Source organism: Melopsittacus undulatus, chromosome 12 (assembly GCF_012275295.1).
Source record: "Melopsittacus undulatus isolate bMelUnd1 chromosome 12, bMelUnd1.mat.Z, whole genome shotgun sequence".
NCBI classification, from domain to species: domain Eukaryota; kingdom Metazoa; phylum Chordata; class Aves; order Psittaciformes; family Psittaculidae; genus Melopsittacus; species Melopsittacus undulatus.
This window is the reverse complement of record NC_047538.1, coordinates 12,663,212-12,682,688: the sequence shown is the minus strand read 5'-3', so window position 1 is coordinate 12,682,688 and position 19,477 is coordinate 12,663,212. Positions and strand designations below refer to the sequence as shown.

The following is a 19,477-nucleotide window of genomic DNA, read 5'->3' as shown; positions in this document are numbered from 1 at the left end:
TGGAAAACACTGCTGTAGAACCTCATTCAGAGCAAAATACAATTTTCATTGAGTAGTATAATTAGTTTTCCCTAAGAACATGGTTTCTAATGGAAAACATTAGAAGCAAAGTAGCAGGTCTGAGTGGAGAATCTGCCTTTCCATACAGCTCCACTCCTGCCGTGCAGCCACCTGGGCCTGTGGTTCTAATCAAGATGTGTTTCTTCTACTCTCATTGCAAACAAAATTGCTAAGTCAGACCATCTGAAACAGAAATTTAGGATTATGATTTACCTGCCCATGGTACCATGCTCTTCTAGAGGTTTTGGCAGTTCTAACTTACTGCAGACCTGCCAGTGTGCTGGATCACAGGTACAGACAGGGCCATTTCTCCAGTTCCTTCTCTGAAATTTCTACCCGGTCAATTTTTAAAGTACCAAAAAAAAATCTCCCACCCTTCTAACAATAAAGAAAATGCAAACAGGAAGTGCTTGTACAATGAGACTGAATGAATATTCTGTTTAACCTCCTCCTGTTGTCGTCTAGTACTATCTGCAGATTTTCAGTCTGTGCAAGGATTCAGATACTCAAAGAAAGTTTATGTGCATTTTCAAGATTAAATTCCTCAGTATCTGACACATGATTAGATATTTTCTTCCTTTAAGCCTCCCATTTTTAATTATTTTTTGAGAATGGTATAAGCAAACCTATACAGGAAACTCTCATATACTCTATTTCTGATGAACTGTGATTCAGTTCTACTGTAGAAGTTCAGAGGATATTTTCACCATCTTAATACATTTCTCCTAAGGAATGAAACTGATAACATGACTGCTGTTACACCTGAACACCTGTGAGGTTAATACACCATATGAGGTTAATCGCAAGGGTGAACATTGAAGGTAACCAAGATGTTACAAGGGTCATTTTGCTATTTAATGCCATTTTGTAATAGAGCTCCAGTTGCACAGATATAGTTTCCAGGTATGGACATTTAAGATATTTATCAAAACTGTTTATTGAGCTTCACTCATGTTGCTTTCCTGTTGTGCCTTTTCTGCTTCAAGAAAGGAAAAGACTGTTTTAAAAATCTGTTCTCTCAGCAGAAGTTCTGAAACCTGAAATCTTGCAATTGTGCATTAAGGGCTTGTAAGGCAGTCAGACTTCAAAGTGTAAGCAAAACACTGCCACAGTTTTACCCTGAAGGGTATCTCTCCAATCGGTCAGACAGCTTTAGCCCCTTTAGTAATATGATTAATAGGAAGCCTTATCCGCGGCTCTGGGAAGCTGCTGGCTGCCTGCTCTTGGACAGCTGCCCACGGAGGACACTTCCCTTGTCCTGCCAAGCCTCCTGCCTGTCTCACCTCCCTGCTCACCTCTCCTGTGAGATCAGGGGGAGGCCAGTGGGCATCAGTGGGTAGGAGCCTCCTCCCTGAGCACCCTATGTGAGCTGTGGCCACCAGCTGAGCATCAGCACCTGGGACCAAAGTGACAAACAGCTCATAATGATTTCTCAACTGTTCATCTGACCTGAACAATTACTTTAGACAACTTTTTGCCTCTTCTCATCCACTCCCCTTGCCCCATCCAGTCAGACAATAATGTCTGTAGGAAATGAGTGGTTTCACACATCTTTACAATAAGCCTCTGTGGAAAAGCAGACCTTCTTTCTGCTTAGGAATCTGTGAAATTTACTACAGTATAAGTAATAAGCATATGAACATCTGTCAAACTGATCATGTCCTGTTCACATTGCAGTATCGATTTCTGCGTGAATGAAACTTGCTATAGTAGTTAACAATTTGTACACTCTTGATGTACATGCTTGGTATAAAGTACAAAATCTGTTAGTTAAGTTAGTGTTTGTGAAAATGCCAGTGCAGGTTCTCTTCTGAAAATAGCCTGTCCTGCACACTGAATTCACTGCTTTCTGTGAACACTGCATTTCACAACAGGCACTTGTGAAAGCAGAATGTCACCAGTCTCTTACAGTTAAGGGCTGCACTGGTCCCTTTAAGGCTCATCTTATAGCTACATGGCTGCACTGCTGACCTGCAGGAAAAAAAGAACAGATTTTGACCTGGGAAACCTAAGGTGGTTTCAGTAACTCAATAGCTGAGACTTGTCTTTTTGGGGGTAGTTATCTGAAGGCTTTCATTTTCCCTGCAGTAACTGATCTGGGGACTTTGGCACAAGTAGTTCCTATGTCAGATTGTTTTCCTTCCTCCATGCGTTTTGGCAAAGACTTCCCTGTAGAGGAAATTAATAAATTTCAGGATGACATTTCCTTCTTCATCCAAAAGAACAAGAAGGAAAAAAAAGAAAACTAAAAAGAAAGCAGGAATATTTTCAGTATTTAATTTTTATGTTTTTAAAGATATTTCCCTGAATAAAAGAAAGATAATTTTGTCAGAAAAATAAAAGCCAATGAATTTCCTAATTAGCATGACCAATATGCATGCAAGATCAGTTGAGTGCATGTTATACGTATGCATATGCATTCACCCAGGTAGGTAGGATGAGCATGAGCAGATCTATAAGTTAAGTCATACATTTAGAAAACTTCAAGAAGATTAATTACATGGGAGCTGCAAGCAGCTGGAGTTCTGAAACAGAATAAAAGCACAGCAAAATGTATCAGTGCTTGTGCTTCAGTGTGCAAGCAGACTATCAACAGAGCTAGGAAAAAACATAAGCCAGTATTGCTTTGTTGCTTTGATTTCACCTCCATTTTGTTTGTTTGCTTTCTTGTAGGTGATATGAATAGAGTTTCAGTTAAAAAAAGGGAAAAATTGCTTTTATTTTGGATACTTCCTTCTGATGCCATATGAATAACCAGCAACCTACAGTTCAGGGATGATGCACTACTACAGCAGAGTATATCTCATTATTTCCACCATAGTGGTTTTGGTGATTTCACCCTAAAAGGATCCCACTCTGACACTTCCATCAGTTAGCAGTAGGTTACTTGTTTTGGTCAATTAATGAACTCGGGATTCTGTACAAAAACAGAACCCAAGATGTATTTTTCATGTTGTAAACTGCCCCTATGTGAAACACAAGTGTACTCTGCCTAATTCATCACTGGGGTTTCTAGAGAAGCTGCAATAAAAGACATTCTGTAGATCAGAATTGTTAAGTTCAGATATTACTCCTCTTTTCATAAAACTGAATGATTTAGATGGTTAAACCCATTGCTTTCAAGCAGGGAGTCACAAGCAGTGTCTTATTTACTACCAAAATAACAATAAAAAAAATAAAAGTATGTTTCTTGGATTTCTAAATGATATTAGAGAAGCCAGTGCAGATACATAATGCAGCTGTATTAGTTGGAGTTTCTATGTTATTTTCAGTGGTGCTTTGATATTACAGTTTTACACACACTAAAGCAAGGTCTCTAGAACTAAAAGCAAGGTATGCTGGAGTCTCTCAGATTCTTCACTGAGGATTAGGAACCTCCTGTTTATCAGACCAATCTTTCCTGTTCCTTGTTAATGCTGCAAACATTCTGGATTTCTAACGGATCCCCAGAGGCAGGTGCATTATGTGCTTCTCCAGTGTACTGCTGACTTTTTCATATTTTCATAACCTTAATTTTTGCTATGTCTCTCATTCAGATAACACCCCAAAATCCTTAGTATTGGAAAAGCAGATCCCATAATGCTTTTATAAAGTTTATAGCTATTGTATTTTAGTGAGGATATGACAGACACTACTACTGAAGCAGTGATTTATACCTACTAAACCCCTAGGGCTGTCATAAGATAAATGCATTCAGCCAATGCACAGATTTGAAATGGTGCATTGTTTACTATTTCTAATTGTTTACTATTTCTAATCCAATACCAATATCTACAGTGTTTTTCTCAGTTCTCTTAACATCCTGATAGCACTTCAGTTCATTTAAAAAGGGACTTCCCACCTCTGAGTGCTGTAAAAGAAGAGGTACTCTCTGTTTCTAGGCATAGGCATCGTTTGGGACATTACTGTTTATTCCTGTAAAATTATCTTTGAAAGGCAGAGGGCTGTTGTTGCAAAGAAGAGGAAAATATTCTGGATTTCAAAGATGTCAACAGAATTTTCAGTTAGAATACTTGGTAAAGCTCATGGGGTACAGGCAGGTGAGTTCTATTTAATTTAATGTGGCCTATCTCCTGCTCTAAACAAATTTCAGCCCAGTTTTATACTATTATATTTAACCTACTCCCTTAATACACAGCCTTAATTACTCCCTACACAGCCTTAATGCTGGAAGCACTGAGACTCAGAAAGCTGACTCTAAGCTACTACAAGGTTTTCAGATTGTGCTCTTGTGACTGGTGACTCAGAAATCTCAGTGATGCTAAAGAATAATTATTTTGAATTCCAGTTTTTCAATGAGAGCAGTAGTGAGCAGGAGATACTACGGGAGGTGTGCTGGGGAAGGACCTTCCACGGTCATCTTCTCACTCGGAAAGGAAATGTTATACAAGCACTGCATTTTCCCTCTGTATGTTATCTGCTAGCACTCACTAGTTTAATAACACTTTGTTACCTCTAAAATGGTGTTACTGTCTTGGAATACCAGCAAGAGAGCTGGCAGGTCTGGAACTTGTGTCAGGAACATTTCAAATCATTGTGTGAACATCACAGAGACATCTGAGGTGTCAACAACACATTAATATTCTACAGAATTCGTGTTTATGTATTATTTTACTATGTTATCCTAAGTGGTACATCACTCTGTGGCCACATGCTTCCTACCAAAACAAACATTTAAATGGCTTTGAGTTGAAAGCTGACATTTGTAAAGAAAAGGACTTGTAATGTGATTTAATTGATTTATGTAATTGAAAAGCAAAACAAACCCTCACTGTTATGTACTAGAAATGACCCCTTTGTCTTCTCCAAAATTTCATTTGTTTACATGCCCTGCAGCCATACTGAGAGAACGGAATCACTGGAGACTTCTCTTGGGCCTGTCTGAAAAAGGAGTCAGAAAAGGGAGAAGAGTGGCCAAAGGCTTGTGAAAAGGAAGAGATGAGTTCTCAGATAAAAAGCAGCAGGGAAGCCTACAAGTTCTCAGAAAACCAGATCAATAATGATGTAAACTGCAGCTGCAAACGCAACTATTTGCATTTTGATTATATTCTTCCCTACTACTTCACTATGCCCAGAGTATCTTTAACACTCTGCAACAGACAAACCGCCTTTGGAAGGGCATTATTTTAATGCTAACTCAAGATCCTGAGGATGCTGCTGCGTTTTTCAATATAGGGCTAGTAGAAACACCAGCTTCCCTTCCCCTCCTACTGCTTGCTCAGCAAGATGCAAGAATCTGAGACTGCTCTAATTTACAAGTGTCTCTCAAACAACTTTCCACTGACTTTGTCTCCTCCCTTTTCCCTTTTACCTTCCTAGACCTTTCACCCTTTGGTTCACTTGAGAAAACCATGACAAATTTCCACCTGGAAATTTCAGTCTCAGTGTTAGGTAGTCTCTTGTTGTTGGTGGCCTTTCCTCTCCACCCTTTCTCTTCACCACGTTGAGACTTTTGACAAGGTCAAACAATTCATCTTTGTTTCTATATTTATACTGGGAAGCTCCTTTTAGTGGCACAATAACATTTCAGATAGGACAGCCAGACAAAAACAATAGATAAGAAAGCTCCTGGTACAGAAACCTTGCCTGGTAAAATAAAACATTTCTTTACTTTTAAATGAAAACTTCCTGAGTTTTCACACAAAGCAAGGAATAAACTACAGGGCTACTGAAAGCTGTCCTGCCTACCTGAATGTATTTGTTGGATATTTTAGAAGAGAAGTGAAAGACAGAGACACAAAAGTGAAACCTGAATGCTGATAAATGAAGCGATCAAGAGAATTGCAATAAGTTCACAAGGAAGTCCTGAAAAAGAAGGAATTAAAAAACCAGAAATGGAAATTAAGATGATGGGTTTAAAAATTACTGTTAAGTATTTGAAAGCAAGTACAAGAAATAGTGATGGATACCTCTGGGAAAGTAAATAGAACATCTGCCAGCATGAGAAAGGTGGGCAGAATGCTCTAGCCATAGTTGTTATAGAAGAATGAGAACTTAAATTAAAACAAGCAATGGCTTCTCAGGGCAGAATGCCGACTACTCTATGCCAGAGTAAGTGTTTGGTTATGAAATGATGTGATGAAATGCTTATGGTGTGGCACTACCACAAGGAAGATTGGTATCAACATGAATTAAGCTCCACAATGGCTCCGGGGGAGGGAGGAGTTTAAGCTTCAGTTATTTGCTACTTTTATTTACATTTACATTCAGTGTTTTATCTTCTCTAGGGAGAATGAAATTACTTTAAGGTCAAGTGGTCCAGATGTGGGCTTTGTTCAAAAGTATCACAGATCACCTGGCAAAGCAACTGTACAATAAATAGGCACTTTCTGCAGAGAAAGTCAGCTTATAAATCTATCACCTCCAATTCATTAATCTTCTTCTGAAGCTGTACCTCCCAAATTTTGATTTCATACTGATTTCCACAGAAACCCAGCATACAGAGGTGCACTGATGTGTGATGATGGTTGTGTGTGCAGTTTGGGTATCCCAGTTCCATGCACACAGGCTATTTGGTTTATCTTAATGAAAAACCTGGGGAGGAGTTTGGAAAGCTGTCTTTGAAAAATCTTGGTTTTCATAAGCTATTTCAAAAGACCAGAGGGAAGTGTGGCTAAAACAGTCTGGATATGAGTGATTTATAGTCCTCTGAGACTGCGTTAAACTACTTCCATGGGAGCAGTTCACTAGTGGGTTCCCTGTTGCCTGGGACTCCATATGGCACCAAGTATTCCCAGCCACTCTTGGCTAATCCACCATAACCCTTTTATGCCTACAACCTACAACCCAAACACCTGCAGTGCTTGTCAAGGGAGGTACTGCTGAGGATGGAGTCAGCTGTCCAAGCTTTGCCTCCTTCTCAGGCAGCTCGAGAGAGAATCCTTTGCCAGACCAAGAGTGCAGGTTTCCTTTACCATATCCTGCTGCAGGAGCAGTATGGATGGGCTGGAGCTGATCCTTGGGAATTTTCTTCTCTTCACGTTCCTCCAGGGAACATAAATATAAGGTTGGGTGTGGTGGTTTGGTTTGTTGACGTGTTTTTACATTGAAAGTGTCAACCCCTCCATGCAGTGATGCACAGAGCAACAGCCTCAATGATAACATGGTTTTCACTTTCCTTTGCCTTTCTGCACAAGGAGAAATCTTCGTTTTAAATTTCATTAGCCTTCAAGAGTGAACTTTCTGACTCTATTTTTTCCTTACTATTTATTTGAATCCTCACAGCAACTGACCTTCAAATGTAGCACAAATGGTAAAAGCTGTAATAATATCACCTCAAGGTGTTTCTTTGCATTAACTTGGTTCCTAACAAGTTACTAACATAAGAAGCTATTGAATGCCAGCAAAATCTCAGAAATATCCAGCACAGAAGAACCTCTAGATTAGATTCATGTTTTTCAGCTGTCAAGTTTCCCCATGCACTATCAAAGGTCATTAAAACCTCTGTCCCACTTGTCCTTTTATCCCTGCCTGTGGAGATTCATTTGAAAATACCTTGATGACTCCCATCCACAAAACTTCCTTATCTAACCATATATGAATCACTTTGAAAGCAGCTGCATTTCTCTTAGCAACCAAAGAATCAGTCTTAGCAACAAGACAGCCAGAGAATTTTGTGTTCACATAGCTACTCGTGGACAGTACGTTCTGCTCTCTGCTTTCCCATGGCATTGCTGCTGCAGTGGGGACTTTCTGAACTGGTACAGACAGATCAGACGCTTGTTCATAGGAAAGACAGCCATTGCAGGGCAAATAATGATCTTTGTGCCTTGACTGTTCTTTCCTTTAGGAGACAGTGCAAGCAACTGACTGCTGGAAAGCTCAAAAATTACATTTTCCCTGTGGCAGAATTACTACAAAGACATGTGAGGAAGCTGACAGCTTCCAAAATCTTGACCTCCCCCACAGAAACCATAGTGGAGAATCAGACTATTAGCTGTAAAGTCTCACATCTCAGGCCCTCTCAGCATCTGTTCAAGAGCATTTAGAAAGGCTGGCTCTAAGATTACTTTTATACATATTTTTACCTATATTTTCTTAGCAAAAACAATTTTGGAAGAAATATTATAATGAGAGAAACTGGGAACATGAGAGCAATTGTCATTTTGGTTACTGCCTGGGCTACAGTCTTTCCAGGACTGTTGGGGAAGCTTCCTGAGGAAGCAATGCTAAGATGGCATTTATGAGCAGAGCAGTGTTGTAGTAGTTTCCATCTCTCACATTGGAAGGAAATGAGTTACCATGTGTAGTTTGAACCTATTAAGAAATTGGAAGTGCAAGTAGAAATAGTAAATGCACTCACAGCCCACCTGCGTTCCTCCTCTGTCTCCTCCCGTAGGTGCTGTTGGCATACTGCATGCCGGTTTGATTCCCCTACTTGTATCCAAACTGAAGAATGAGTTGGAAGAAATCCAGGAGCTAATCCTTGGTACACTCTCCAACTGTCTGCGCGTGGAGGCTTCTGAAGCTCTAGCAGCTGATGCCGTCATTGTCCTGAAGGAAAAGCTCACACACTCATCAGTGGCCACCAGAAGCAAAGCAGCTTGGGTCCTCTTAGCTATCAGGTAGAGAAACCTGCCTATAACACATGAGCCCAAGAATATACCCATTTCATGAGGGAGTCAAGGTCATTAGTTTACCGTTGTGTTCCTCTACACACTGAAGCCGTCACATTTCCCATGTAAAGCAGTATCAGCCTCAACACACACATACATAGAAGACTTCTAAAATTCATAACTGCTGTAAATACTCAAGAAAGCAAATGCAGATCAGTAAATGTCATTCCTTATCCTTCTGTTTGGTGTTGGCAGTGAAATCAGGATTTTTTCCTGATTTTCTCAGCACTGCTAAGAAAAAAATCTTGCATGAGAAATGCAAAAACAAGATTCTGACCAGGAATAGGGAGCAGGAAGAATTAGAAAGTAGGGAGAAGCTTCCTTGTTTTTTGAACAACTTCTCTCTCTCTAAAAACTAAAGACCCTGGGAAGCTTTCACTGTGATTGAGGACAGAAATAGTTTTCTGACACAGGCTGCTACAACCATCAGTGATGGATCAGCAAAAGCAGTCTTTATATTCCATTTGTGGGTCGAACACTGGATGGAGGGAGCAATTCTAGCCCACTGTCCTGCAATCACAACATATAATAACTCAGCAGATGTCTGGTTTAAGAAGGTCTGCAGGTGATGTAGCTTACTTATCAACTGGCACAAAACACTTCCTAATGTCCTATAACAAGGTAAGACCCTATACAAAAAGCAAGAAAGTATTGATAACGTGAGTAATAGAAAGCAGAAATGCAACCTGAGTATGGACATCAGCTAGGCTACAGGTCACCACAGGAGCTGGGCCATGTCAGATACTTCCTTATTAGGCTGGACAGAAAGAGAGAAAATTGACCTGGGAGCAGTAATAACTGCAGACCCCAAATTTAGCAGGTTTTAAAATCTGTGTAGGGTTCAACAGCCAGATTTCTATCTGAATTGTCATAGCACATTAAACCCTAATCCTGGTACCTGCTGCTGCCCAGCCATCTCCAGTGTATGGCAGATGCTAAAAAACAAATAATCCAAACATCACCTAAAAATAGTCTAAACAATTGGTAAGCCCACACACATCGGTTAACATGATCTCATCAGTCTTGTACCAGCAAGTAGATTTCATAGACATCAGGCACAACAGACATCCCCTTTCTTTTCTTTGTGGCAAGCAGTGGCGCTTGCCATCTGTCTAACAGTCAGAAAGCTGTGACTCCAAAGAGAACAGAGAGGAGGACTGTGTCAGCACCGCTGTCATCAAACAAAGGAGGGCTGCAGGGATCCAGGCATGGGGAGAAGCTGTGGGTAGCTCTGTGGTTTGCAGGCACAGCTCAAGAAAGCAACTTAACCATCTTTCCTGCACAGTACTCATCCAGAAGGAAAAAATGAGGTGTGTGAAGAAGTTATTCCTGTGCTGGTGAGCCTGCTTGAAGATGCAGATCCTGAAGTCCAAGCCAGTGCAACAGGAGCATTGATGTTTGCTACTCTCAAACCTCAGGGTAAGAGACAGGGGGAGTTCTCTTGGTATAATTTCTGGAAACACAATTCTAAGCCAATTTAGTCACAAAACGTTTGCCCCTCCACCCCCCAAGTCCTCAGTTTCCAATGGTGTTAAAGCTCTTCAGCAAACTGTAAGATTAGATCATTTCTTTCTGTCTGTTGTTATATCTGTTGTTGCTCCCCCACAGAGCCTAGACGGGACAGTAGATCTCACATTTCATTCACCTGAAGTAGGTCAAGAAGTTATTTACCTACCCCGCTACACCTTTTCCCTCCAGAGGGGGAACACCTTCCATTCAAATTCAGGCCACAGGGAGATCCACACACCTGAAGCCACTCAAATCACCAGTCCTCAGCAGAGGAGCACTGCTGTCTGGAAACTCTTTCTGTAGTTAGAGGCAGTTTCTCTCTCACAGCTGGGAGAGGAATGAATATTAACAAGGTTTGTAGTTCTCCCAAGTCACTTACATGACACTGAAAATTTTCAGTGGGATGAATGAGTAATTAGACACAAATGACTCTTAATAACAGCGGTTGTGTTCCAGACCTCCTCTGCAACCATCCCCCCTGCTTCCGAAGACAACACAGGAGTGGATCTCACTGTTTGAAGTGTCTTTAGAAATAAAAGCTTGGAGGATGTTCCTAAGGGCATCTAACCCAACCCCAAATACCTTATTTTATCCCTTGGTGCCTCGTATATTCTTAGATAATTCATCGCCAATGAAATAATAACGTGCAGGGCAGATAAAGTTAACCAAGATCTTTCATCTTAAAAATAAACAGCTGGCAGCTAGCCTTGGTCTTCAAAAGGAAAGCATGTCCAACCTCTTTGCCCTGCACCCTCTGGGGTGTTCAGAGCTGTGGCTGGCCAGGGAGTAGAAAGCAACAATTCAAAAGCACATTGGTTGTATGCAATAGCACATTTTAAAGTCAGTTTATTTCTCTACAGGGCGATTTTCAGCCCTAGATGCTGGAGCCATCCCACCTTTGCTGAAGTTGGCTGCTGAGGAAGGTGGCAAAGCCCGGCTGAGTGCCATCAAAGCCCTCACCATACTGGCTGAGCTACCAAAGGGCCGTGAGACTCTCCTCAACCATTTAGATACATTTCAGCAGTGTCTGAAGGATCCAAGCAAGGCAGTGAAGAGAGCTGCCAAAACTGCCATCAGTGTCATCCAGTGGAAACCTTACTGAAGATGTGAAGTTTCCTAGAGATCTGTTGCCCTCTGTTGTTGTCTGGCTGTAAAAGTTGCATGATTATATAAGCCCTTCCTTCAAAACTCTCAGTTTCTCTGGATCAGTTCCTCCTGAAAGGTCACTGATCAGCAGTTCACATCTATATTGCAGGTCACAGACAGAATAATGGAGGTGGGGTGGGGGGGAAGGAGCTAGGAAGTCTAGAATTCTTCACCAGGAGTTATTTCCTGAGTTACCAAGACTCTCCTGTGATACAAGAAACCATTCCTTTCTGGTTCCTTCATCATGTTCTTGCCTTTCTTTTCCTTTCTTCTTTTGAAACCTCAGCCTAACAAACAATCAATAACTAATTCTATTAGAAAGAGCAGTTCACAATGAAGCTCGCCAGCAGGAATTTACAGTTTTGCTACAAACTGTTGAACATAGGATTGAAACCATTTACAGCATCATTACAGGAAAAGCAATGATGATGTCATAGAAGGGCTCCCCAAGAGAATTATGAGACTTTCCCAGCCTGCAATATAACCCAACACTTATCAGCACTCTTCTAATAGATGAAGCTGCTGACATGACTTGCCAGCAGTGAATACAGCAGAGATGGAGCCCACTGCCCTGGGCTAAGAGCCCCTCAGTCTCACCCTGTCCCTGTGATGAGATTTATTCATGTAACATTCCAACGCTGCCAGCTAATGACTTCTCGAGGAGGGTTTTAGTAGCAGCCCTCACCTTACCTTGCAGCCCCCTCTGAGCCCTCTCCTCAGCCTTAGCTGTAGTGATTGCTCTTGTGTTTTCAATCTGGTGAGGATCTCAACATGCAGGTTTTCTCCTTCTGTGTGCTTGGATCCAGGCTCAGGGCTGCCTCATGCAATTGTCCAAGCTTAGGGTAAAAGGAAAATAAGTCAGAAAAACTTGACTAGGGTAAAGCCTGGTGAAGGTTTGTTGGCGACAGGCTCCACTGCCTCTAACAGAATAGGGGTCTATCTGAAACTGGGTGTTGTGTGGAACAAAAGTGCCTCTGCGTTTGTGCTTGGTATTTTGTCATTTTCTACAGCTGTAAGCTATCCTTTGAGTGCAAAAATTAACAAGTACAGTGGAAATGGAAGCGTTGTGCCAAACCTGAGGAGTTTTGCAACTGTGGCTCAATTCTGAGGGAGAAGGATGGGGTGAGAGGAAAGCTGATCCTAATGTTATGGTCTATTCCAACAGAAGCTGGACAAGGTGATCTCCAGAGGTACCTTCCAGCCTCTTGTATTCTATGATTAGCAGCTGTCTAAACACAGACAAGATAAACAGGACAGAGAACTGAAAATGTCAATCCCCTGTTTTGGACAAATGTGTTTGATTTTTATTTTCTTAAAAAATACTTAGCAGTTTTTTAAAAAACCCTTTTACCTCACAAAATAGAGACTAACAGAAAATTCAGGCTGTTTGTATAAGCCAGCCCATCCAACAAGACATAAGTTGCCTGAAGGAAATGAGGTAGTTCCTGTATTTAGAGCTGATGGGCAGTGGAAGTGATGGAAAGTTCAGTAGCCTTTTACTCACTGTGTAGTCAAGGCAGGTCACTACAGATATTGCTGCAGATTTCTCTGTCTGAAGTTTTAAGTGTGTAATTGAAGAGGCATCTGCAAAAAGCCTGGGCAAAGAAATAAAGGAGGCCAGCAGGACAAATCCTGGCCATTCCCAGCCACCAAGAGAGGTGTGATAATGCGGCTGACTCAGCTTTGCAGGAAGCCCTATTTGTTTTCACTCATGCCTTGCTCTCATGTGGTATTTTTATATCTAGATATTACCAGTTGTAGCTACAAAGAAGCTGCATCATCTCTATAAAGGGGTTGTGTGTCAGGGCTGCTTTTCCACTGCAGAAACCCACTGTCACACCACAAACTGCGCTACACTTATCCAAAGGGTAAACTTATAGGAGTGATTAAAGTTGAAATGCTTCCTTCCATAACCTACCAAGAGAGTGATTTACAAGTACTGAGTCAGTTGGATTCATTCCCTCCAGGCAGGATCTTGGAGGAACTCTGCCTTTTAAACACACTTACATACATAAGGCACTCATATGTAATACATACTGATGCCAGAATGCACCCAACTCAGTAACAGAGAGCCAGGCAGATGAATAACATGCTGAATGTTCAGTGAAGGATGAGGGAACAGCAGAGAACAGTGGGCTTGTCTACACTTACAAAAGTGCTGCAGTAAAATGCAGTGACAATGATCATTTCACCTCAGTCCCAACCTTCAGTGACAGACTCCCTGGCAATCCAGGTATCCCACTTCAATGACTGTGCAAAATAATTGGCTTGTTTAGGTGTAGAAATAAGACCATCCAGACTGAACTGCTCTGACCAGCAGAAATGTAGCTGCCTTGGCCCTTAGGTACAGCATTCTAAGCAGTAGATCCTTGCTTTAAGAAAATATAAGTTCTACATGATATCAGTGGTCTTGTCTCATATAAATGCTCAGTACAAAACTGGAACGAAGGCTTAACTGAATGCTGAAATAACAGTTTTAGTGACACCCTTTCCCCTGATTTGTCTCAACAACTCTTTGGCACTATTATATCTGAGAACATAAAACATGCTATTTCAATCACAGCAGTAATTCCTTTGGTCTATAGTGACCATGTACTGCCTATACAAACACCAGGATTTGAAGTGTGCCTGTAGAACAGCCATGAACCATTATTAACTTTTTTTTACTCACAAAGCTGTATTTACTGACAAAAAGGTTGCAGATATAATTCAGATTCACAATTTATTGACAGGACTGCAGCAGACAGGGTCACAGAACAACATATGACCATCATGGCAGAGTTCTGGCACACAACAGCCTATGTGAAGCAAAAGATGCTGCAGAGAATATGAGCTAATGCAGAAACAATGCTATTTATTGCAGAACACCATTTGGTAACTTGGGGGGCAGCAAACCCCAACACAGCACAGGCATGGATCTACCTTACAGAGCAGAGGAACATCACACTATCTCCTTTGTGATTCTGACCATATAGAACCAGAATTATAAGGTCAGTTTTTATTCTCCAGAATCATTCTTCAGGGTATATTAAAATGTAACACACAATTGCTCCCAGTGAACCAGTTCCTAAACCTCCTTCCTAAAATGAGTTTCTCAGCCAAAATTTGACATCTGAAATGTCCCTTCACTTCCTAAAGACCTTTGAGATCTCAAATGCAATTGAAATTAGTCAAACAGGCACAACTCCTAACTAAATGTTCTAATGGAGGCTGGTTTTCCTGGGGAAAATGTAGACCTGCCTTCTTTTTAAGTTATTTTGCAGGAAATACCATACCCTGGTTTATTAGAAGGTATAACAAAAAGAAAGATAATTTTAGAGGATTTCTACTATAGGCCACCCATATATTTAGTAACAAGGCATCAAACCTTGTATGTAGATATCAGGACCATCCACCAATGTTAGCAGTTACCAAGATATCCAGTAATTTGGGGGGATATGTTTCAGTGTATTTCTGAATCTCCCTGTTAAAGCAGTGACCATGAGCTGGGAGATGAGATTACAGCTCTGAAACAGTGGTTGGGAAATCAAAGCAATCAAGAATATGTCCTTGAAGTAAAGAAACCAGTGGTGGAAAAGCAAATGTCCATGTTGACCCCAAACAAGTTCAGGAGAGACAAAAACCAGAATGAACAGAAATGACAGGGTAAAAAGAATTAGTTAGAAATATACAGCATAAGCCTGGATTTTCAGGCTTGGAATTTCCAGTCCTCTTATTAATTGGTAAACTGACTGATCCTGTAATTTCGCAAATAATCATCTAGAGAATTTCCATACCTAAAAAAAATCTTTATGATTAAGGATTTTCTTTTTCTTCTGAGGTACACCAAGTCTTGAAACAAAGGAGAACATGGTGTACTGGTGCTGCAGTAACACTACTTGGTAGAACAGGTTGGAGTTAACCCAAGATATCCTTTGGCCCTGGCAGTGTTTTGACATCTTTCAGTTACTACTTCCCTGCTAAGTACAGTTTTTCCCTTTAGGCAGTGCACAAAATAAAATATGCATCCTAAAATTCTTCTTGTACTCACATTCTGATAAAACAAAAGGGTCACCTGTCCTAGCAAGTCCAAAGGCAGCAGTTCAGACCATGTTCCCTATGAACCTCACCAACAAGATGATGACACTGATGATGTTACATGATGCTAACTGGGCAACCTGTACTACAGGGTTTCCTGTGAGTGTTGTCTCCCTTCTCAGGTTAGCTGTGTTTCTGACCCATAGCACAGATTGAGCCCTCGAGTTGTGCTTGGTGCTTGCTGGCTTTACAGTAATCTCAGTGTGGAACATTCATTCAATACGCAGCTACAGACTAAGGACCAGGGAAGTACTGACATAAGCAATGGGCATGGGGACTGCCACAGCTGTCTAGAGCCAACTTCCCACTTTGGGGTGAGAGACAATGGTCCCTAATTGGGGAGGCTGGGCAATTAATTAGTATTCTAGGTGCCAGTAAAACAATGAGCTGGACCAGAGAAACACAGCTGAGGAACGCTTCCCTTGGACTGACTTAGCTTTTAGTAGAGTGTACTCCATAATAAAGCTGCCACAGACTTGGTCACAAAAATACTAAAGATCCTTTTGAATTGCTTCGTACACATTTAAATACTTCAATTAACATGTCAGGATGTGGCACTCTCATACCCTGTAATTAAACTCATTGTTTCAACAGAAATGTTGTGTGTACAGCAAGTCTTTGCTTTTAGCACTTTGTGCTCCACAGTGCTACAATGACATTAGCACCTAGGTAGATTTTTAACATCAAAGACAAATGGTTGGTCTTTTTAAGCCTGAAGCCAACAGTGATTAAGGCCCAGATATAATGAATGTGGTCCTGGGTCAGTGCTGGAATTAATTCAGCTGCACCCTGCACAGACCAAGTTTTCAAACAGGCTGAATTTCTCAGCGATACCAGAAGACAAGACCTTCTTGTCTAAGCCTCATGTCCCACCCTGGCAGAGCTCACTCTGAATGCACAGAGATCTATATTAGCTCTTCCTAACAGTCTCCAGAAGGTTAGGAACATTACGGCTCTTAGTTCTTCCAACTACAGAATCATTCCCTGTCCCCATTTGCTTTCAGAAATCCAGGAGTTGAAAACCATTCTGTCCTGCCCTTGAAAATGGCAGCTTTTAATTCTATCTCTTTATGTTCCAAAGCAGAAAGTATTATTGCTTCCCACCATACATTTTATTTAAAATATGCATATAAATAAATAAAATTCACATTAAAAGTGTACAGAAGTGAGAGCTTTGTCCAAGGACAAACTAAAGAGCCTGGGAAAGTCAAATCTGGCTGTTTCCATTTAAACCAGGAGGGCAGAATGTTTTTTTCTACGGCTACACACACATTAATTTGCTGGGAAGTTCAAGCACAGGACCTCTATTTAGCAAGACAAAATTTGCAATTTGAACGAATGAAAACCGTTGTAATAATTTGTTTGAATATACTTGAAATGTGAGTTTGTAAAGGTAAAGCTCACACTTACCTCAGCTTGAAGTTCATCCCGCTCCCTTCAGAAGAGCATGGCTGCTGCTGGCACAGCTGTGCTGGTGCTGCTCTGCCCTTGAGTGCTGCCAGGTGAGGAGAGGGGCAATGTTTCTGTTTCACAGCTCCATGGAAATGGCAAGCTGGAGTGGTCTTCAGGAGGGACAAAGAGGCAGCCTCTCATTAGTAATGAGGGTGATAACCTTAGGCCCTGGTGCTGGGTGTGCTATCCTTCATCAGAGCCGCTAGTGGATACTGGAGTGAGCACGGGCCTGCTCCATGGAAAAATAACCACCAGGTACGAGCTGGTGGGGTTTGGCATCTCTCGTTTTCCTCAGTGCCTCATCGCCCTCTGTTGTTACACCCGTGGCACTGTACTGTGTGTCCCGTGTGTACAAAGGGAAGCTCGGCTTTCCCCTCGCTTTCTCGCTACACCATAGCAGCGCTGCGGGAGCAGGGCACAGACCGGCGCTGGGACACACCATCAGCAAACCCGTTTTAAAAGCAGCACTTCCTCAGAACTCTTTGCTGTGAACCCACGGCCCGTGAACAGCCTCCTCTGCACAGCGGGGAACCGCAGCTTGAACTCCCCCAGCCCAGAGCTTCAAACCAGTGAATACAAGTGCTCTTCACAGACAATAACCAGACCCTTACAGCCTTTCTCCCAAATGCCAGTCACTGCTGGTGGTGCATGTATTTATTGCTACTTATGCATATATTTATTGCTGCTCTCTGCTCCTCAGCTTTGTGTCCTTTTACTCCATGTAAACATTCCTCATTTTGCCAGTTAAGCAAGTGACCTGAGCAGGAGTTGAGCCACTGGTGATCACAGGTGCTGATGGTGCTCTCATCACAACAATCGGCTGCACGTGTAGAACTCAGCCTTGTGCCATGTCCGCTTTCACCCTAGACAGACATTCTGGTTCAAACCAGAGCACAGTTTCTGCAGATGTATCTTGAATGAATCCCAGCTTCCCTCCCCCAGCATTTCAGTGCATGAGCTTATTCAATAATAGGAATAAAACCAACTTTGGAGTTGGAAGAACAGAGTGTTCTCAGGATCATTTATAATGAACATTTGTTATGACTGATACAGAAAAATTAAAACATAAATGGGGAGTGGATACTCTTTTTCAGGAGTTAGCCTGAAAAGTATGTAGTGATTCTTAAAAGGAAGGTCTGATTTGTTTAGTGTTGAGTTCTTTATACATCATTTTGTAATTGGCTGTAGTGCTATTAGGTGAATTTTAGTTACTTAGTTTGTGCAGTTCATTTAAAATAAGCCTACAGGTCTAACTAAAGTCCACCAAAATAAGCTGTAATCCTAGATCTTACCTGACAGGATAAGCTGTCTCAGGATCTCTTGAAACAGAGATGTATTATTTATGCTGTACGTGCCATGCATGTGTATTGGGCTCTTAGCCAGAGCTATAGCTGGAGTCTCTCCACTCACTGGAAGTGTTCCACATTTACAGCCAAAGATTGGGAACAAGCATGTGCTCACTGTTCCCATTTTTAAAGCATGAGACTGCCCAGCACAGTGTGTGCTGTGGTTTTGCCTGAGAATGTCCCACAGCAAGAGCTGTAACATGGACAATTAGCATGAGAATTGAAGAAAAGTCACTTTCTTCCTTAGAATCCTGAAATTACCTTTGAATTCCATAGGTTCCAGCCTGAGGTGGCATTCAGCTGTTAGTGTAAACAGAAAAGGTTTGATCAGCTGCTCACAATATCCAGCACCTGGAGGAGTGCTCCAGGCAGCAGCCAAACCGTCTGTGAACATCCCAACTCTGCCCTCTACAACACGCAGTCTTCAGACTAGAACCAAAGCAAGCTGCTGAGGATGTACAGTGAACGTCCCTGGGAAACTGAGAGTTTGCTTTTCCAAACTCCTCTATCCTGGGGAGGAAAATGAGTGCCTGAGTAACCACGAGGCCATCTGCAGGCTGCTCAGCCTGCCAGGGAATCATGTGTGGTGTTTGTCTTTATCCAAATGGCTGTAAAGTTTCACCGTGTTTTTATTTTTGTAACAAAGTGGGACAAAGAAGGATCTGAGCAATCCTCCTTGAGGTACTTCCTGTTTCTTTGACACCCACTACTATTAGCCAGAGCCAAAATCGAGACACTACATCAAGTTTCTCTGTCTTCCATCATATTATATAAAATTCCCATCATTTTGTGGACATCAAACACTCCAAAATATACAAACACTTTAATACACACAAGTCTTCATAGTCCATTAAATATAATTAATTCCATGGTCTTCAAAATAGTCTATCACTGTATTAACTGTAGGAAAAAGGTTTGCACTGGTATTTATATAGTACTGATTTGATCTGGCCTATGCAAAACCTTTCAGCACACCGCAGGGATTAAAAAGAGCAGCAATTTTACTAAAATCCATGGCATCTGGGGTTAGAACCAAACAAAGGAAAGATACTATCAGGAGATTATCAAGGGAGAGTGATTACAGTTGCAGGAGTTAGCGGCAATGCGTATAGCTCATACAGAGACACTACACTGGCTTCCGATTTAGATGCACTTCTGGCAAGTCCAGTGCATCCTGCTGGAGAATCACACTGAAATGCTTTGGGACAATGCAGCATTCCACAATATGAGTGCAAGAGGAACAAGGAATTGTGGTGCAGCTTGACTACTGCA

The 19,477-nt window shown here is 41.6% G+C and overlaps 1 protein-coding gene across 1 annotated transcript in view; it reads left to right on the top strand.

Annotated features, from left to right (window-relative positions):
- The window catches only part of RSPH14 (radial spoke head 14 homolog), an 83,635-nt gene extending 72,349 nt beyond the window's left edge, over positions 1-11,286 (top strand). The window contains exons 4-6 of the mRNA XM_005147790.2: positions 8,399-8,624; positions 9,961-10,094; positions 11,045-11,286. Coding sequence (XP_005147847.1) covers positions 8,399-8,624; positions 9,961-10,094; positions 11,045-11,286 — 602 coding nt within the window. The remainder of the gene's footprint in view (positions 1-8,398; positions 8,625-9,960; positions 10,095-11,044) is intronic.
- The last annotated feature ends 8,191 nt before the right edge of the window (positions 11,287-19,477 follow it).